Source organism: Myripristis murdjan, chromosome 5, assembly GCF_902150065.1.
Source record: "Myripristis murdjan chromosome 5, fMyrMur1.1, whole genome shotgun sequence".
In the NCBI taxonomy this organism is placed as follows: Eukaryota; Metazoa; Chordata; class Actinopteri; order Holocentriformes; family Holocentridae; genus Myripristis; species Myripristis murdjan.
Window position 1 is genome coordinate 27,138,595 of NC_043984.1, and position 18,640 is coordinate 27,157,234.

At 41.9% G+C, this 18,640-nt stretch overlaps 2 protein-coding genes across 2 annotated transcripts; one reads left to right on the top strand and one right to left on the bottom strand.

Annotated features, from left to right (window-relative positions):
• Positions 1-2,111: 2,111 nt before the first annotated feature.
• On the bottom strand, positions 2,112-11,493 carry rpn1 (ribophorin I). Its single transcript, XM_030052164.1, has 10 exons — positions 11,127-11,493; positions 10,247-10,311; positions 9,190-9,496; positions 8,883-9,092; positions 8,574-8,766; positions 7,717-7,816; positions 7,488-7,626; positions 5,359-5,478; positions 4,916-5,161; positions 2,112-3,895 (listed from the first exon to the last, which is right to left on the bottom strand). The coding sequence occupies exons 1-10, from the start codon at positions 11,370-11,372 to the stop codon at positions 3,713-3,715; spliced, it is 1,809 nt and encodes a 602-aa protein (XP_029908024.1). The 5' UTR covers positions 11,373-11,493; the 3' UTR covers positions 2,112-3,712.
• A 2,107-nt stretch (positions 11,494-13,600) lies between these two features.
• Positions 13,601-18,424, top strand: LOC115359162 (ras-related protein rab7). The gene is made up of 6 exons (XM_030051507.1): positions 13,601-13,958; positions 15,791-15,853; positions 16,105-16,231; positions 16,758-16,976; positions 17,220-17,348; positions 17,464-18,424. The coding sequence occupies exons 2-6, from the start codon at positions 15,801-15,803 to the stop codon at positions 17,557-17,559; spliced, it is 624 nt and encodes a 207-aa protein (XP_029907367.1). The 5' UTR covers positions 13,601-13,958; positions 15,791-15,800; the 3' UTR covers positions 17,560-18,424.
• Positions 18,425-18,640: the final 216 nt, after the last annotated feature.

Sequence of the window (18,640 nt, forward strand, 5' to 3'; positions counted from 1 at the left end):
TCAGCCCTGCTCCTCCCCGCCTCCTGCAGCTGCAAGCAGGGCCACAGACACTTTCATTGTCCTCCTCTTCCTCGCCCTCACGCTTCTGCACCCGGCCAGATCACACCTGCCACCTGCACGGGACACAGGGCCCCGGCACCCGAGCCGGGAGGCTTTCATCCATGCCTCGGCTCACCCCTCGGAGCCTCTCATCCCCTCATCCCCGCGCCCTGTCACTGTGGAATGGCCGGTGGCAGAGTGGGACACAGAGCTGCTGTTGTGAAGGTGTGTTTTAAGCAGAGCCAGAGGGTATTATGCAGGTGAAGTGTGTTTGAGGGCGAGCTTTGAGTTTAGATTCTCCTCTTATTTCTTCTTTTCATTGGCATCCGTTTGTGGCTGTGTAGCAGGGATGAATGAATTGAATGAATGTCTGTCTAGAGGAGCGTGGGGTTGAGTGTGTGTGTCTGCGTGTGTGTGTGTGTGTGTGTGTGCGTGTGCAATAACACAGTGACAGTGAGGGTGGTGGCTCTGTCTTAGTGATTTATGAGTGTGTACTGTGAAGGGTCTTCTGAGCAGGATATTGTTCCCTGACTGGTGACTTCTGTCTCTCTCTTTGTGTGTGTGTGTGTGTGTGTGTGTGTGTGTGTGTGTACGTGTGTGCATGTGTGCACTTTAGCGCGAGCGAGATTAAGAGGGAGAGTGCTGCAGGTGAGCCCTCAATGTAATCAATCACCACCACGTCACAAGGCCCGGGTCTTGTGGATTACCCCTTCAACTGATACCTGCTTTTACTTCACATTTTTTGCATATTCATTACTTTTGGCAGATAAAGAAAGAGCACACTCTGACGGTAATACTACTATATTTCAGGAAAGGAAGATAATAATCAGCTTCATGCTCATAGGGGACCATGACAGCTCAACCACATGGTGCCCCCAACCAATCCAACCCCACCCCCAACCCACCCACTCCCACCCGCCCCACATACACACACACACACACACACACACATACTCATACACACACACACACACCGGCATGTCTCAGCTCTCGGGGTTTGCCACATCAGGATACAGTGCTGCACATGAATTCCGGTTTAAACAGTATTCTGCTCGGCTTAGGCCAACAGATTAACCGCAGTTGTTCTGTGACCGGTAATCACATCCTGGGGCAGAGGACAGGGCTGGAACAGAAAAGGCCATCCCACCAATTAGCCAAGCACGGATACCACACGAGACAATGCTTTCACAGTGATATAACAGCCGTATGGGAAGGCAGATGCATCAGTAAACTGTGATGGCGTCAGGCTTAATGTGATGATCAGTGACGGTCGGTGGAAATTCACAGTGAGCCAACATAAGGCTCCCTAGATGTCTGCCCTTGTGTGATATACTTTAAGAAAACTTGTGTGTGACATGAAATTCAAGGACTTTTCAATGACTCTCAAGGTTTTGTTTGGTAAAATTCAAACGCGGTGGCAAACTTTACATCCAAAGCAAATTCCCTCTCTTTCAGGACTCATGAAGAATCTTAAATAAAATCTTGCATTGTTTTGCGGCGTGGCATGACAACAATAGAAAAGGTTTTTCCTCATGAAGTCGAGAAATCCTGGTGAAATTATTTTAAAATTGTTGTTTTATTAAAGCAAATTAACACAGGGTTGTACTCAGGATGTCAAAGTGCTGAGCCTCAGATGGGAAGATCCAAAGTGCTGGGGCTTTACTGGTAAACTGTGGTGCTATATTTAAATTTAGAAATCAAGAACATTCAAAGTTATCTGTTCACTTTCAAACCCTTTTAAGGATTTTAGGGGTTTTACTGGCTTTCCAGGCCCCTGGGAGCTCCGTGATTATGTCAGTCAAACAAACAAACTCATAAAGTGACTTACTTGCATCATTACATTGTGGCGAGCAGACATTAGCTCAGCGGTTTGTTTGACAGAGCCAGTAGTAGCAAGGTGGACGTGTGCGAGCAGCAGCCGTCTGCCTGCAGGGCCGTGCTGTGAGAATGAGACTCTGTGGCTCTCCAAGCTCTCACTGCTCCAAATCTACACTCAAGTACAAACACACAAACAAAAACGCCATTGTGTAGCCCTTCACCAGCACCAAGCATCAGCGCTAACAGACATTGTCTTTACTTTCCCCCGTTGTGTATTTTCAGAATGATTATTGTATGGCACATACAATATGGTAACGTTATCATTGCGAGTGGGACAGGGCCTGTTATTATGGAACAGGAAATGACCTGCCGTGACCCTTGATGACCTCAGAGGGAAAGCAATGACCTCAGACTGACCCCCGTGTCATCTCCTGTTTGTCCTAGGCTCTGACTGTGATTGAGGCTGGCTGGCTGCTCTGCTGATTGTTGAGGAGAGGTTGCTAGGTGGGGTCTCTCTGAATCAAGGCCTGCTGAGCAGGAATGCAACAATGTGCTGGAAAGCCCCTCTGACAGAGCCTGAAATCATGGTGTAAATTTGGCTTATTTTTCATTTTGGGATTTTCAGATTACTTAAGTCTGCTTTGGTTACTTTGGGCAGATTAACCATGATGTTTTGTCCCAGTCAAAATGCGGCGTGGGACTACTGAAGGCAGGAAAACACACAACCCTACCCGAAAATAGCTTGTTAGTACTTGGCACAAGTGCGCCCTCCTTTGATGAACTGAGGTTATTGCTTCCCTCAGGACTGTCCCAAGGTTTGTTTATTCACCAGTCAGAGATCAAAAACCAATTATCAAGTTCATCTTCATACAATTGCCTTTTAAGAGAACAACCATGCTAACCGATTAAACCGTTTGTCAAACTTTTTTTTATTTCAAATTTGGTAGTTTTTCCATTTCATTGCCCTCTTCAAACATTCCTTGTGTTGCATTGCCCATGTCTTTCCTCGCATACCACATAATATCATGTATTGCCTAATCTCATGGGGGAAAACTCACTGGCAAAACAATAAAAGCATACAAAATCTGGAAAATATTACACATGAACAGCAAAAACAAGCATGAAGACCATTCCCCAGCTGATCGATCTGGACTGAGACAAAATCAGACTTTCAGCTTTGTTCAAACGCAAGCTTTGTTGGGGGCAGCTGGTAAGTGACAAAGTTGTGCAAGTGCAAATAAGATGACAAGTCATACAATCGCCATCATACTCAGATGAGTTAACTTTAGAGCGTACAGAACACATGCGAGTGAAGACATGAGAAAAAAAACACTTGGGGACAACCACTGATGTATCAACTCTATTCATTACAAAACAATTCCTTTAACCTCAAACGATCATTCAAATGGTGAAAAAAAAAAAATACAAAAAGGTAGAGTCCAGATTTAAACATGAAAATGATGTCAACTTGAGCGAGTGTGACAAAGTTTAAACAAGCGCAGCTGCACACACTCAAAAACAAAACAAAAAAAAACTGCCACAAGTTGTGATGTAGCCACTGCAGAGCCGAGCACAAAATGACCTCCTGTTTCTCACTAGGCACAAAGGCACAAGTGTTTGGATAAACTTATAGCTACGATCTGATGAGTCCTTAATTGTTCATGTCTGGGTTCCAGGGTGATAAAAAAAATGCAAGTATTTGTGTCACTTTTTTTGTAATCTTCATACGTATGAATGGCCAGTTGTACATCTATGTAGCAGGGGCAGCGTGTGTGTCTGGTGTGTGTGTGTGTGTGTGTGTGTGTGGGTGTGTGTGTGTACATGTGTTTGTGTGTGAAAGTGTGGCCAGAGCTGTTTAGAGGGCGTCCAGCAGACTGTCGATGCGGCTGACAAGCTCTTGTCTCTTGCTGGCCAGATTCTTCTCGCTCTCGATGTAGGCCTCCTTCTTGACTTTGCCAGCGACGAGGCGCTCCGCCTCCTGGCAGGAGCGACACACCAGCTCCTTCACCTGGCCGTCCAGCTTCTGCACCTCCCCAACCTGAGACAGACACAGGCGAGTGAACTCTGCACAGTCTGACAACTCAAGTAAATCCACCCCATGGAACACGATTCACATCTTATTCCTACGATACTGGAAAATTTAGTGATAAACAAGCTTTTTCAAAAGCTCCTGCAAGAGAATTGTTTGATTTTATCTGGAAACGTTTCCACAGCTGTTCCTCTAACAAAGAATACAAAACTGATTTTGTGGAAATGGTGATAATACCCGGGGTGATATTCCTGACGATATAAGCATATTTTCTGGTTCAGAATTAAGGCCACCACTGTGAAATAAAGCTTGTTTGTTGCCAGCACTCAAACACATTTTCCATAAGTCAACAAAACCGGTCTCTGAAAATGAAGCCACTACTGACACTGTGTTGATTATGCAACATGTTCAAGACTAGGGAGTGTATTTATGACCCCAGTGCCCCATAATCCCTCCATGTACTTTTTTCCCCACCAGTTCCACCAGCAACACCAGTTGCTAATACATTAATGTTGTGTATGTGGTTAATATTGTTCATGCCAGCACAAATGTCAGCTTTGCCTACTTTCTTTGTAATGCTAAGTGTACTTCAATAAGAGCAACTGTCTCCTTAAGATGTACTATCAGAATAGGCATTTTTGTTGATACAACAGGAGATGTGGACATTGTTCTTCCTTTTTGTCGAGGAAACATGAGGCAGTTTTCAGTTTGGAAAAATTGCCTTGAATGAACACGGGGCCCTAGGACTTGGTTCTCTCAATTCTTACTTCATGAGAGAAGTTTATACTCACAAATATTCACCTAACAGCTGGAAATCATGAATATGATATAATTGTTGCAGGGTAAAGTTAAGTCATTTTTATCCTGAGTTATATACTTGGACAGCAAATGGTAGTTTTTGGTCTTTTAAAAGGAAGCCACTGCTCTTGCCCATTCAGCCACAAGACAGCATGATATACACCATCTCAGCCAGTTCACACTGTCCTACACTATTATCAATCTGAGCTCTCAAACACACAAGCCACTCACCTTATCTGCCAAATCGGAGCCTTCAGCCTTGAGGCGGGCTTGCAGGGAGCTGATGTCATTGGTGAGAGCGCGGTGGTCGGCCTCCAGCGTCTTGCGGCCGCTGTTGAGAGCTCCAGTGTCACGTGACTGTTTGTAGCGGTTGACCACCTCGTCCATGTGGCGGTACAGACCCAGCCGCTTGTTGACCAGAGTCAGCACCTGCTCTGTGATGGAGGCCACCTTCATACGCACCTCGGCTGCTGGGTCCTGATCAAGTGAAACAGTAGTAAAAAGAGTGATTGAAAACATGTAGTGGGAGTTAAAGTGACACAGGCCAACTAAAGATTAGCTGTGGTCCTCCAAAGGAAGAAGAGGGCAGGGAGGAATAAAGTCGGCCAAAACAAGCCAGGCTCCCCTCATAGGAGACCAGCTGTCCTGCAAAGAAATACATGAACAGTGCATACCTTGGTGATGGCAAAGTCCAGGCGTACGTAGATTATTACAGTGAAGAAGAGGATATAGAAGGCCCCGACAACCAACAGAGGCTCCTGCAACATCAGGATCTTATTGAAGGTATAATGAACCTGGTACACACAAAGAAAGAAACAGATGTTTATTATTTAGCGTTTGCATATCAAATTCACATACTTTTCAAGGTTGTCAAGTTGGCTTGTCAAAGTTTTCCAGTCACTGGATTAAAAAAAAAACTTTCATGTCTTTCCAAAAACATTTATTTGATTGTAAGAGAACTTGGTTTTGTACTCTGACTGGGAGATTAACCACACCATGAAGACAGTCCTATGAGCCTGAGAGGTGACTGGGCGAACTTCCAACTGCGCAGTTTTACACTGATTGGCCATTTAAAAGGCATCCAAGTGGTTGTAGATGTCTAGGCTAGAATTAAGCTACAAAAGGTTAAAAAAAAAAATCAAGAAGTCCCTCAGGAATCAAAAAGTCATGTAGACATGTCTCTTGTGGGTTAAATGGCAAAAATGAAGTACCACCATGCCCATGGGAATTTTTAATATTTGCAGCTGTTTATGCAGTGTTTAAATACATAAAACTAGGGCACCCAAATCCAAAAGATCCTGGGCAGTATGAGAGTTAAATCATAGGTGCAAAGTTGAAATGACCCATAATGCTCAGTGGGCGATTTCATAGCTTATTCCAACTGAATTATATTGTTTACTCTGAGTTTCTATACTATATTATTACTATATTATCATTAAGTGTTAATAGCCACAAACCCTCTGATACAAGTTTTTCATACTTGTGCCATCATGCAAGAACAGTAGAAATATTCATACTGAGGATAAATTTTAATATTTGGTATTTGGTATAAATACAGTACTATGGGGAGTACATCAAGATAGTACAGGGCACTGATGAAAAGAGGCCATTCAGGAATTAATATTAAAAAACAAGCACATCACAGCCACATTTGTCATGCTGCTGAAGCCTAGTAAGCCACCAATATGACAAAGAGCAAAGACTGACTTGTGCTTTGTATTCTGTAAATGGTCTGCAAGAGAAAACGATTCAGTCATGTCTGACGATGATTTGATTGAATTAATGATTTTCTTCAATCTCATGTCAATTAAAAAGCATCAGTATGGCCTAGCGGATGTTTTTTGTTTTTCTTAAAAAGGGGAAGCTTTTAGTAGGAAGCAGTATTTTTTGTATACTGTTCTGTGTTTAGACAGTGGGAAAGCAGCAGAGACGCAGGAAGAAAAGGTCTACTAGGATTCAAGACTGCTAGGACAAAGGAGGCATCCATGTGTACCTCTGGAGGTAAATTTACATATTTTAAGGTTGGTTATTGCATCCAACGGGGCAACAGCAAGATAAAACATGGTGGTTTCCTCTGATCAACTTCTTCAAACATTTATTTTACCATAAGGCTTTAAGCTGATGTCAGCATAGGCAGCATATGGCTACTGAAAACTTAGGAGCCACAACTCCTCATTTATAGAGATGTCGGTGTTCGAGATTTGCTGGGAAACTTTTGTAACCAGCAGAAGAAAAAAAAAAAGTCATGCTAACCAAATGCCTTAGCAAATAAAACAGCCTCAAACAGCAACCAGTCAGTGCAATGAAGTGTTGAACAATTACAGGTTGACTAAATACCAGGGATACCGAAACAAAACTGGAAAAAAGGCAAAGCGACAGGGAGCTCAATGAGCACTGACGAGACAAAAATACAGCTGTAGTGATGCTATAAAAAGCTTCAATATTTTGTATTTCAGTAGTGAATCTATGTAAATCAACTGAAAATGACATTTTTTTTGACATCTGAGATCTATAGCACCTGTCAATATAAATCGTGGCTGAAGCTCTCAACTCCAATTTGTCTGACTTCAGCATGCCTAAGAAATACCGCTAGACTGATAGATTGATACATAGATCGATCAATGCTAAGACCGCTCCAGTCTTAAAAGTAGTGACCTGATCCACCGAAACCATTAAGATGTAAGGTAAGTTATGATGGAGGTGACGTTAAACAGAGAGCTGCTCACTGCTAAGTCTCCCTAACCTTCACACATCTTATCGTCATTATTATTTTATTCCCATCCCTTTTTACCCCTTATCTTACCACAACGTCCTGAATGTGCTGCTCCACAAGGTTGTTCTTGGTGGCAACCAGCACTGGCCGGCCGAAGGTATCCAGGTACGTATAATGCAGCTGGTCTGGCATGCGGTCAATCGGGTAAGGTGTATCCACATGGATGTTTCTGATAGGGTGAGATAGGGGAAATTAAGACATCAACTGGATCTACTGCAAAAATGCTCAACCTGGCTTACATAGATATGTGGACACTCACCTGGCCCCCTCTGGCAGAATGAGCTTCACAGTGAGAGAATCAATGACCTGGTCGTCATACACATGGTCAACCAGCCTCATCTTCAGTGCATACTGGTCACCTGGTAGGTAAAATCATGCATAATGTTAGCATCGCTCCCAAAACTGGGGCTTCAATGGACCAGGAGGAGAAAAATTTACTGCATCAAAGTTGTTAGATGATATTGTGTGTGCACAATTAGGGCCCTATAAAATACGTTTTATTTTTTCACAAATTCCGTTTTTTTTTTTTTTTTTTTTTTTCATTTTAATTTTTGGAAATTCCGTTTTTTCTGTTTTAATATTTGGGAATTCCGTTTTTTACCTTTTACTCTTACTTTACTACCAAAAAAAAGACTGTGTTTTTAATGTTAATGACTAAAATGCACACAAATGAAATAAAAATTACTTCCCTCCATGTAATTTTCCCCAGACATACGTTCATATCCCACACAAAAACAGCATTTCATTCAAATGATGTCAAATTACGTGCGATTCCATGATTGCGGAAATTATAGGGCCCTACACAATATACACCCCCATGCTCTGATTTTTTATGAATTCAGCTGCACAAGACACATCATTCCCTTGCTTCAGTAAATTCATGCCCTCATTTTCACATTTTCATATGTGCATACACTTTTAATACATCAACTTTAGCATGTCCATAAGTCAAATTGCAGGGATTTTTTTTTTTTTTTTGCATGATCATTTAGGTCCTTCAACAAATTTCAGTGTAATTCACAGATACTTCTAAATTTCAATATCACTGCTTAAGAATTTGTTCTCGCCTTATGCAGGGCTTTTCTTCAGTGCTGTGGAAATCAGGGATCAACTCACCCAGGGTGTAGAGGTACTCATAGCTGGGCAGGTTGTAGCCAATGATATAGTGGGTCTTCCAGCCTCCAAACAGAGGGAAGCGCGGCCTGACCTCCACCTCCACTGAATCCTCCAAAACCTGCAGATGGGAGGTGGAGATGTTGCCGATCTCGTCCCGGTAGTACACATCTTGTGCAGAGGCAGGAAGGATGGTCTGTTGAGAAGAAAGAGAGGTCAATCATTAATGACAAACGACCACACTGACGATATTAAAGACAACAGTGAAACCAACAATTCAGACTGCAACAGTTTGATTATAAACCAACGCACTTTGAAGGATTTGACAGAGGAGATGCCACTGTCAGACTGCCGCTGGTAGTCGTAACGGGAGAAAGGCCCCTTCAGGAAGGCTCCTGTGTGCCTCAGGTCGATGGTCTCTTCCACGGCAATGTTGCCCCAGTGAGAGACCTCAATGGTGCGGGTGATGCTACTGATGGTGAGGAAGGGGGTGTTGTTTTCATAATGGATCTTCATTGTATCCTAAACAGCAGAGACCATACACAACGCAGAATGTTTTAGCAACATTTTTAGTAAAAATTTAATCCAATCAGCTTGTAAAATCGGGTGTGCCGTTTACCTCGCTGAATGGGGCAACATCACGGAAGGGTCCATACTCGATGAACTCGTCGTTCTTGCTGGGGTTGCCCAGCTTGGTGTAGCTCTCCACGGTCTTGGAGGCCAGGCGGACACGGGTGGTCTGGCTGCGGGTGGGGTAAGGGGAGTACAGGTAGTGGTTTCCCTGAAAAACCACCAGCTGGCGCTCAGCCTGGGTGATGTGTGTGGGGAAGGGCTTCAGGACGTGGCTCAGGACCATCTCCACTTTGACTCTCAGCTTAGCGCCCGCTGCCAGACTGGAGGGCAGCTGCACCTTGAAAAATGCCCCGCTGAAAGGGAACAGATGTGATGTGACTCAGAGCAGCATCAAATTAAGGGTCCAAGTACAAAGTGCTGTTGTTTTTGCTTGAACAACTGATTCTTTTTTTCCTTCTCCTCCACTAAAAGTACATGGATCATTGAAACCATAACAACAAAAGTCAGCAAACTTAGCAGATAGGTCAGGAAGCTCACCCACTTCCCAGTCAACAAAAGATATTACCAAATGGGCCAGATGGTGACCCTGTAATAACATATTTATGCTTTGGTGCATAACTCCTGAATCCTAGGTGGTAACAACAAAATTATTTTTTCCCTGGACTCCTTAGGTGCAGACACATCTATCCCTGGAAAAAAAAAAAAAAAAAAACTTATTGTGGTGAATATTTCCTACGATACTGGAAGATTTCCCACAATATTGCATTGCAATATTTGTTACTCCTAAGACAAGTTCATGAATTTTTTCACAGACCTGGGCCTAACCAAACAGAGTTACTTTTGGATTTTTGATATTAGATAATGTTTTATCAAAATTTGCTGTTTAAAATGTTAAGGCAATATTGCAATATTTTACAACAAATATAAAATCACTACTCCCAAGGTTGCTGAACAATTGTGTTGGTTTACAAGACTTTCCCATACAAAACTCACTTCTTTGCTTCATCAACACAGGCTACACAGTGCCTGTGGCTACATAGTTTTGTTTTTTTTTTTTGTTTTGCCTCAGCACGGACAAATGACAAAAACGGGTCATTTCTTACCTCTGTCCGTGGATTGTTGTTTGCTGGAGGGCAAGACTGCCGTCCTCCTCTTCATCACCCTTCACCTGGGGAAACATTATTGTTTAAAAATAACGTTAACAATATATTTTTTAAACAAGCACATTAAAAGCCAATCCAGTTCACACAAAGGCGAAAAGGTACATGGCACACAAGTCTCTAAGAGTGACATGTGTGGCTCATTAAAAAAAATAAACCAGCGAATCATTCTGCATGAAATCAAAGTACGGTATATTATTATTCATTCATTCATTCATTCATCCGGTATTACAGCAGCTCCAGTGACTGCTGAGGTGGGCAGGCCTCTATGCTCTCACACACGGAAGTAAGCTGCCCAGCGAATACGTGTCATTCAGCCACTGACAAAACGTGCAGGGCTGCGGAAGTGAACACCCTGTTTGCCTAAATCCATGACACTCCATCATGACTACATAGTTTAGTTTAATCTGTTCGGGAATAAAAATATATGCTGCAGACCACCCATGCATGCAAGAGCCCATGCAGATCACGGACACAGAGATATAAAGAAGTGAAATGTGGCTAAGGCTGGTTAGCACAGTTTATGTCCAAGTTTGCAGGCAGCTCACAATGAATCACATAACTCAGTTGGGTCTTATCTGTCAGGGTGCATACAGATGACACAGTGTAAAGTCATGCGGTGGCATAAAATGAATCTACCACACTATTACGGGTGGTTTGATTTCTAAAGAGAGCAAAGTGAATTCTGAAGGGGGGGAAAAAAAGCTGCAAGAGATTCAAAGTAGCTAATAGGCTAAAGCTAGCGCCTTCCTGCAAACAGACACCGTGGAGTGTGTGTGAATATGTGTGTGTTGTGTGTTTTCCCCATCGCTGGGAGGCTCACCGCGGCTCCGATGTATGCGAGGTGCGGGGCCAGGTCGGGCTCCACCGCTAACGTGAAGCTGTGTGCGGCGGAGTCTCCCGGGTTGGCCAGCAGGATCTCCGCCGTGATCTTGGCCAGATGAGTGCTCAGGTCCACCGTCCGCTTCACCTCCTCGTTAACCAGACCGTCGGCTGAAACCCCGGAGCCCAGCGCGGCCAGAACCACCAAGCAAGCGGAGACGCCGACGAGGAGCATCTTTCGAGTCATGGTTAGCGAAATAAAGCAGCGAAATTACCGGGTTAAGACAGAGGAGTTAAAGCTTGGGGGGGAGAAAAGTAGAGCAGCAATGAAAGGCCGCCGCGCTGCTCTACGCCAGAAAGGATGACGCTTCATTCAGACCGACGTGATGACGTAGCGCCGCGCATTTGGGTGAACCAGAACGTGGATCATTATTTTCATCTGCAGGTTATCCGCAAATATGTTATATTTGGAGCAACTGTAATAGTATTTATAAAAAACAAGTCATTATTTTCTGTTTAATTTGTTAACAATGTCATTATACTAGTAGGTCCGCTGTTTAATAAAGTAAAACTACATATATTTTTGCGAGGTACAACATCCCAATAACAAGAAATGTTTTGTGCAGTTTTTGGTGCTATCCCGTCTTCATCACGCATGTTATTCAGGAATGCTGACCACTTTCAGCCCTGGTCTATCTCGCCCCCTGACCCACTGCAGTCTCCATTAAATTAATTTTGTTTTTTCTTTTAGTATAAACTACAAAGTAAGAGCTTTGTTTCAGGAGAACATGGTTTCTACCCCCTCCAGCAACGTTTTATTGGAGTTATATTGTTAGTAATAGTGACTGGGAATAAAAGTTTGGCCCTCACCAAAAAAAAAAAAAAAAAAAAAAAAATCCTTCTAACAAATAAACATTTCTTGCAAAAGTGAAAGAGTGACACATATGTGAACTGCTCTTTCTAAGGTTTCCTGGAACTTGCTCCCACTTATCTTGGTTTTGTTAATTTGCATATGGGCTGTGGAAAGATGTAAATAATTTTATAGTTAATATTATCTCAGATTTTAATCTGTTCTATAGAAATATTATATTTGGTTGCTATGCATTTTTCTCATTCATTTAATTTTACTTCTTGCCAAATTCCACATTCACAAATGCAGATTTACAAACAAAATCCTCAATTCTTTGTATCCATGAAGGAAATGGAACAATGCATGTAAGTTTTGTACAAAGTCTTTAAGTGACAATTCTGTTTTTAATGTATCTTAATTACTTATCTTTTTTTTTTTTGTGGTGGGGGGGTGTGGGGGGGGGGTTTATTCTGTATTTTTCTCATATACTACTCTCTTTGCACAACTTTATGTTTTTTGTCTTTTGCTTGATATATTTGTAAGCAATGTTGTTATCTTGTTTGTTCATGACTTAAAATAAAGATTAAAATATATATATATATTATTAAAGCCCATATTAAAGCAAGAGACTATCAGTAGAATTTATCCGGTATCTTTACCAGAGGCTTGTGATTGAGAGGGTCTGTGAAATTTGACCCATGCCGCTCAGAAAAAAGGTGTTTTACACAGAAATTCAATCAGAGAAAATAGGCTTTTGTAAAACTGTAAATTAAAACATTTGGCTGTGCAGCAGTAGGTCTGCTGTATCTGTACAACTGTATCTGATATGCCAGCAAAGATAATAAAATATCTATAACCATTCTAAAGTGCAAAATTCCTGCAAATCTACCTCATGAAAATATTATGAGAGTCGTTAACCTTGAATGGACAGTCATCACAGTTATAATCACTGCATGCAATTAATGACTCCTCAGGTAAACAAATATGTCTAAAATCATACTTTCCATCTTTATCACAAAAGCCTTGAGGAGTTGGGAAAAATATCAATATCATAATATCAAAACAATCAGAAACAGCTCCAGTGTTTCAAGTTGGAATCAGTATGCACCATCAGTCATGATCAGTCATACTGAAAACTGACGGTTGAAAAGTGACAGAAAGCTGTTTTATCTCATTGTTTCCAGATTTCACTTATCTAAACTTCAGATTATCTCCTTTCTTAACGCGCGCTGCGGCGCCCCCTGGAGGTGGCCTTGGAAATTGTCGCAGTGTGTCCATTCTACTGGCTGCAGGATCAAATCAAGGACTTCCCAGCGCTCCCAGACACAGAAGTGTTTGTGCATTTATGGAGGAGGGTTTCACCCCAAGTCCATCACCCGGAGGCTGAGCACTAAGGATGAAACAACAAAGATCTGAAACAACAAAGTATTCAACACATATAATACATATAAATTGTGTTACTGTTTTTGAGGACAGAGAGTCATACTTTATTAATTTATTTATTCATTAATTAATGAATTTATTTATTTGTAGGCCTATTCTGTGTGACTTCCCAGGCCCGTGCCTTGAAGGCTGCGGAGCAGGGCGTGTCCTGCGGTGACGTCAGCCCCTCCGACGGAGCTTGTTTTGGAGGAAGTGGACAGCTCGGCTAGCTGTTAGCACATTAGCTTGAAAAAAGCTATCGTCAACGGTAGCTTCAGCGGAACAAGACGAAAGACACTATCGCATAGCAAAAAAAATCGCTGCTGTTGAGCGAATAGAGTCACACCTCAGCGGTGGCAGCGTTGATTTCGACACCTAAAGTTGGCTGTGAGGCTAGCTGGTTGAAATTATACAGCTGCTAACGTTATAAACGAGTTGTTTTCTGGGGTAGACATTTAACGTTGCTAGTTAGCTAGCCTGCGCGTTAGCTAACGTTTACAACCAAGCAAGAGGGACAAGTCCACTTTTGACATTTTTTTTGACCGGAGGATCCTTGCTCAGGTTGGTTTGTGGAGACTTCAGCACTGGTTTTGCTTTATGTTGAAAATGTAGGAACATGTAGCTGACGTTACACTTGATATTTCTCAATAATAGGTGATTAGCTAACTAAACATTAGCTTTAATAAAGAGCTGTCACTGTCAAGCTAGTGTACGCAGGGTACGTCTTGCGTTAATTGTCTGGATAAAACGATTTAGCTACTGAGTAATGATAGGATTTCTCGAACAGTGTGACATTATTTCCCCGTGTTTGCCTGTGTAGTTAGCTTTCGGTTGCCCGGAGATTGAGATTATCTGACAAGGTATCGGGAAACTGATCAAAAAAATCCAATGATTAGTCTACCTAGCTAACCCTCTCCTAGCGTGTGTTTTCTGTTTTGTGGTCATTAGGCAATAACCTGTGATGTAAGTCTTGGGTACACTTAGGGAAATCATATTATTTACATCCAGGTAGCTCTACAGTTTCACACAGCTTTACAAATTAAATCTATGTTGAGTCCAGCTACAGTATTAGCCATGCTAAATCATGCTTGCCAAGTCATGGTTCCGTTAGTCCTGTGTCTTAAAACCATGTGATCAGTCCCTGACACAGTGTCATGGGTTGCAGATTATGAGTGCCGCACCAATAGCTGTATGGTAGTCTTGCTCCACATGAGTATTGACAGATTTTTATTATTATTATTTTTATTTTTTTGGGTTTAGGAAAGAGTTTAGGCTCTTAGATTGAATGTCTGATTGAGCTGCTAGTATTATATGGCACTAATGGATTATGTTGAAACCTATGTTTGTTGTTTTTTCCCCCCTCAGCAATACTGTTGAGGGGGAGAAAAACCAAATGGAATGGCATATTACAGCATATCTGAAGTAGAGGTGGACTTTAGTCACTACAGCAGAATGTAATGGTATATTATTACTATGCACACTCAGCCAAAGTCAGACACACTCAGTGATTTTTTCAGCAGTCACAGAGATGATGAGATGTATGGTCTGCCTTTGATTTCATGAACAGGCTATGCTTCTGATCATCTAGGTCGCTCATTAAGACATAATCAAAACTGTGGTTTCAGATTAAAAAATATATTATGAGCGTAGAGAGGCTATCTCTTTATGAATTTGTGGGAAGACAGTTAAATTGTATTGGTGGGTTAGGGAAATTCAGAGATGTTTATCAAGACTCTTGGTGTTGTGTTGAGAAAATGTAGGTCACTCCATTAGAGAGAGAGAGAGAAAGAGAGAGAGTTTGTATTTGGGAGGGGGAAATGAGAATACTTTAGGCCTGGATTGAGTGCAAATTTTTCTTCATATTTTACAGACAGAAAGATGAAACTGTTTATTCTTAACTTTTACCTTAACTGTTATCTGTCTGTGTGTGTGTGTGTGTGTGTGTGTGTGTGTGTGTGTGTGTGTGTGTGTGGATTATAATTATGATGGAACAAATACTAGTTTGGATGTTACATGTAACTTCTCAACCCGGGCAGGCCAAAGTTAGGTTTACTAACCAAATATTGGAACATTTTGGAAGGAAAGTCAGCATGATACACTAGTACAGGCTGATTTGTTGTTTGTGCAATTAAGCACACTAAAATGTAGGGCACAATTCACTTGGTTGCATTCCCAGAACTAGTCTGTTTCTTCAGAGTGCATTTCAACACACAGACACACACACAAACTTCAGAAACGTTCAGTGAACGCTGCAGGCCTGTCTGTGGGCCTGAGGACTGAAACTGTCCTCTCCAGGTCTAGGTTATAACCACCTTGTTTTAGCAGTACCAGTACTGGGTTGTTAGGATTAGGATTGTTGTTTCCTGTTCTGATGTATGTTTTTATTTTTCCAGTTGAGGCACAATGACGTCTAGGAAGAAAGTACTACTCAAAGTCATCATCCTCGGAGACTCTGGGTAAGTGTTGTGTTAAGGGCAACCTCACAAACTGCGAGGGTTTGACTGCATTAACAGTAAAAGGCAATAATTTGTAAATTTTAAAGAAAACACTTCATTAGGGCATTGATTATGGTGATCTGATTCACCCGCCTCTGATACAGTAAGCAAGGATGCTTAGGCTTCACAAATTGATTCTTCTTGGTAACTTTTCCTCTGTCTGTCTCTGCCTCTCATCTGTTTTCAATCTTGTCATGTGAATTTTTTTCTAGAGTTGGGAAGACTTCACTGATGAACCAGTATGTGAATAAGAAGTTCAGCAACCAGTACAAAGCCACAATAGGCGCTGATTTCTTGACAAAAGAGGTTATGGTGGATGACAGACTGGTCACAATGCAGGTAAGGGGGGAATTATCAGCAAAAGAGGACTGTAGCACAGGCAGATCTCTCATTAAAACACTCATGTCTTATCTAAAATAAACACAGGGTAAGAGGAATAGAATGAAGAGCTGATTAATGATGTACTGCTGTAACAGTGCATCATTATTGTCTTTTCGCTAAACTCGTTATTGTCAAGTTTACTGCACATTGTTAAGGGTTTCATTCCTAATTGTTCCATTTTCATTCATTAAAACAACTGGTTACCTAATGTTTAGTTCACAAAATTGCATTGAAAGAAAGATTGAAACCAAGATCTTATGATAGCTCACCCGTTAATTGTTAATTATCATACCCACCATCATTCATATTCATTTTTACACCTAAAATGAAAATCGTCTGATCGGATGAGTAAGGTTCTGTTTTTTTTTTTTTGTTTTTTTTTCTCAGTGCTGAACGTCTCATTTTGGAGCTCTCAAAGGAAATGAAGGATAACAGGTCACTGTGTATTCCTTCATGCTTACCTCCTTTCTGTTCTGTTTTTCAGATCTGGGACACAGCAGGTCAGGAGAGGTTCCAGTCTTTAGGCGTCGCGTTCTACCGTGGAGCAGACTGCTGCGTCCTGGTGTTTGATGTGACAGCACCCAACACCTTCAAGACCCTAGACAGCTGGAGGGACGAGTTCCTGATCCAGGCCAGCCCTCGAGACCCAGAGAATTTCCCCTTTGTGGTGCTTGGCAATAAGATCGACTTGGAGAACAGACAGGTAGGCCTATGTGACTGGGTTTACACTGACATGGGTGCCACTGCAAAAACTTAAATGTCATAATCTCAGTTTTTCTGCAAAGTGTGTAGTTGTGGACAGGAATGTTGATGAGGCCCTACATATACGCAGCAAGGATATTGTTAAGACTAGTGAGACTAATAAATCCCTTTTTAAAAATAGCTTCGATTATGCCGCAGAGGTTTCAGAGAACAGCATCTCATCATCGGTGCTGTTGTGTTACAGGTTACAACCAAGCGAGCACAGGCTTGGTGTCAGAGCAAGAACAACATCCCATATTTTGAAACCAGCGCCAAAGAGGCAATCAATGTGGAGCAGGCCTTCCAGACTATTGCACGTAACGCTCTTAAACAGGTAAAGGGGAAGCAGCGACTCACCTCTCGTTTCCTATTATTGACAGTCATTCTGTGGTTGTTGGTTTTAGGTGATGGGAGAAATACTCACTCTTGCGTGTTGTCGTCTGTTTTAGGAGACTGAAGTGGAGTTGTACAACGAATTCCCTGAGCCCATCAAGCTGGACAGGAATGAGCGGGCCAAGCCGTCAGCAGAGACCTGCAGCTGCTGAGGACTCTGAAGACCTACAGGGGGTTGTCACTGCCCTCACTACCCTGTCTTGCCTTGTCTATATACTCTCTCTCCCATGCCCCACTGTGTGACCCCTGATGCCCAACATTATCACTGGCCTTTGTAGATTCGAGCAGCGTCCTCATAGAGTATACTACTACACAAACATGCTGCACTCACCACCTTATGTATACAAAACACACATTTTCTATAAAAAAGAAAAAAAAACATGAGCCTCCTAGCCCAAAGAACACCTTGAGGAAACTATGTAATTTACTTACAAGATGCTTATTCTCAGTGTTTCCTGTGTACTTTTCGTAGCAGTGGTGGTTTGGGCCAATCTTGGTTACGGTTCCATGTCTGTCCCTGTTTTGGTTCTGCTTTTATTTGAATACTTACGGTAAAAGTGATAATCTAAGCATTATCCCTATACTTGTTTGTGTTTATGAGTAAATTCAGTCAAACAAATGGCATTTTCTTTTTTAAAAATCAGTTTCTCTAGCAGTGGTGGTTTTCTTCTTACTTTGATGGCCCACCACTGCCGCATGAATATAGGGGAAACATTGCTCCCCCATTTTACTCATCTGTCTTGTGGTTCAAAAATGTTTCATACTCAAAGCATTTGTTTCCATGGCATCATCTTGCCTCATCCACACTTGAAAAATAAACTCCCACGACACCTCAAGGGATAGTCAGGACTTGGCAGTTCGCTCCCTAAGCTTCTGCGGTGAAAAAGATGTGAAGGATCAGAATGTGTACTTTGTATAGGTATGAAAGTGCATGTGTGGATCATGCTCATGTGCTGCCTGCTTATTCTTGTTCATTGGCTTCAAACTAAAAAAAAAAAAAAAAAAAAGTTAAAATCACATCATCAAACAGGTGCTTTCACAAGTTTGATTTTTTTTTTTTTTTTTTTTTTTCACTTTGCTATCATCAAGGTTAAACTGAAGACCTGTTTGGACATCTCACTTTGGAGCCATGATACACACAACTCAAAGTCGAGGACAATGTGTTAATTCAAACTCTGCCCTTGATGTAAATGCTGTCTTTAACCAACTCCGGTTATTTGCTGTTTCTCTCTT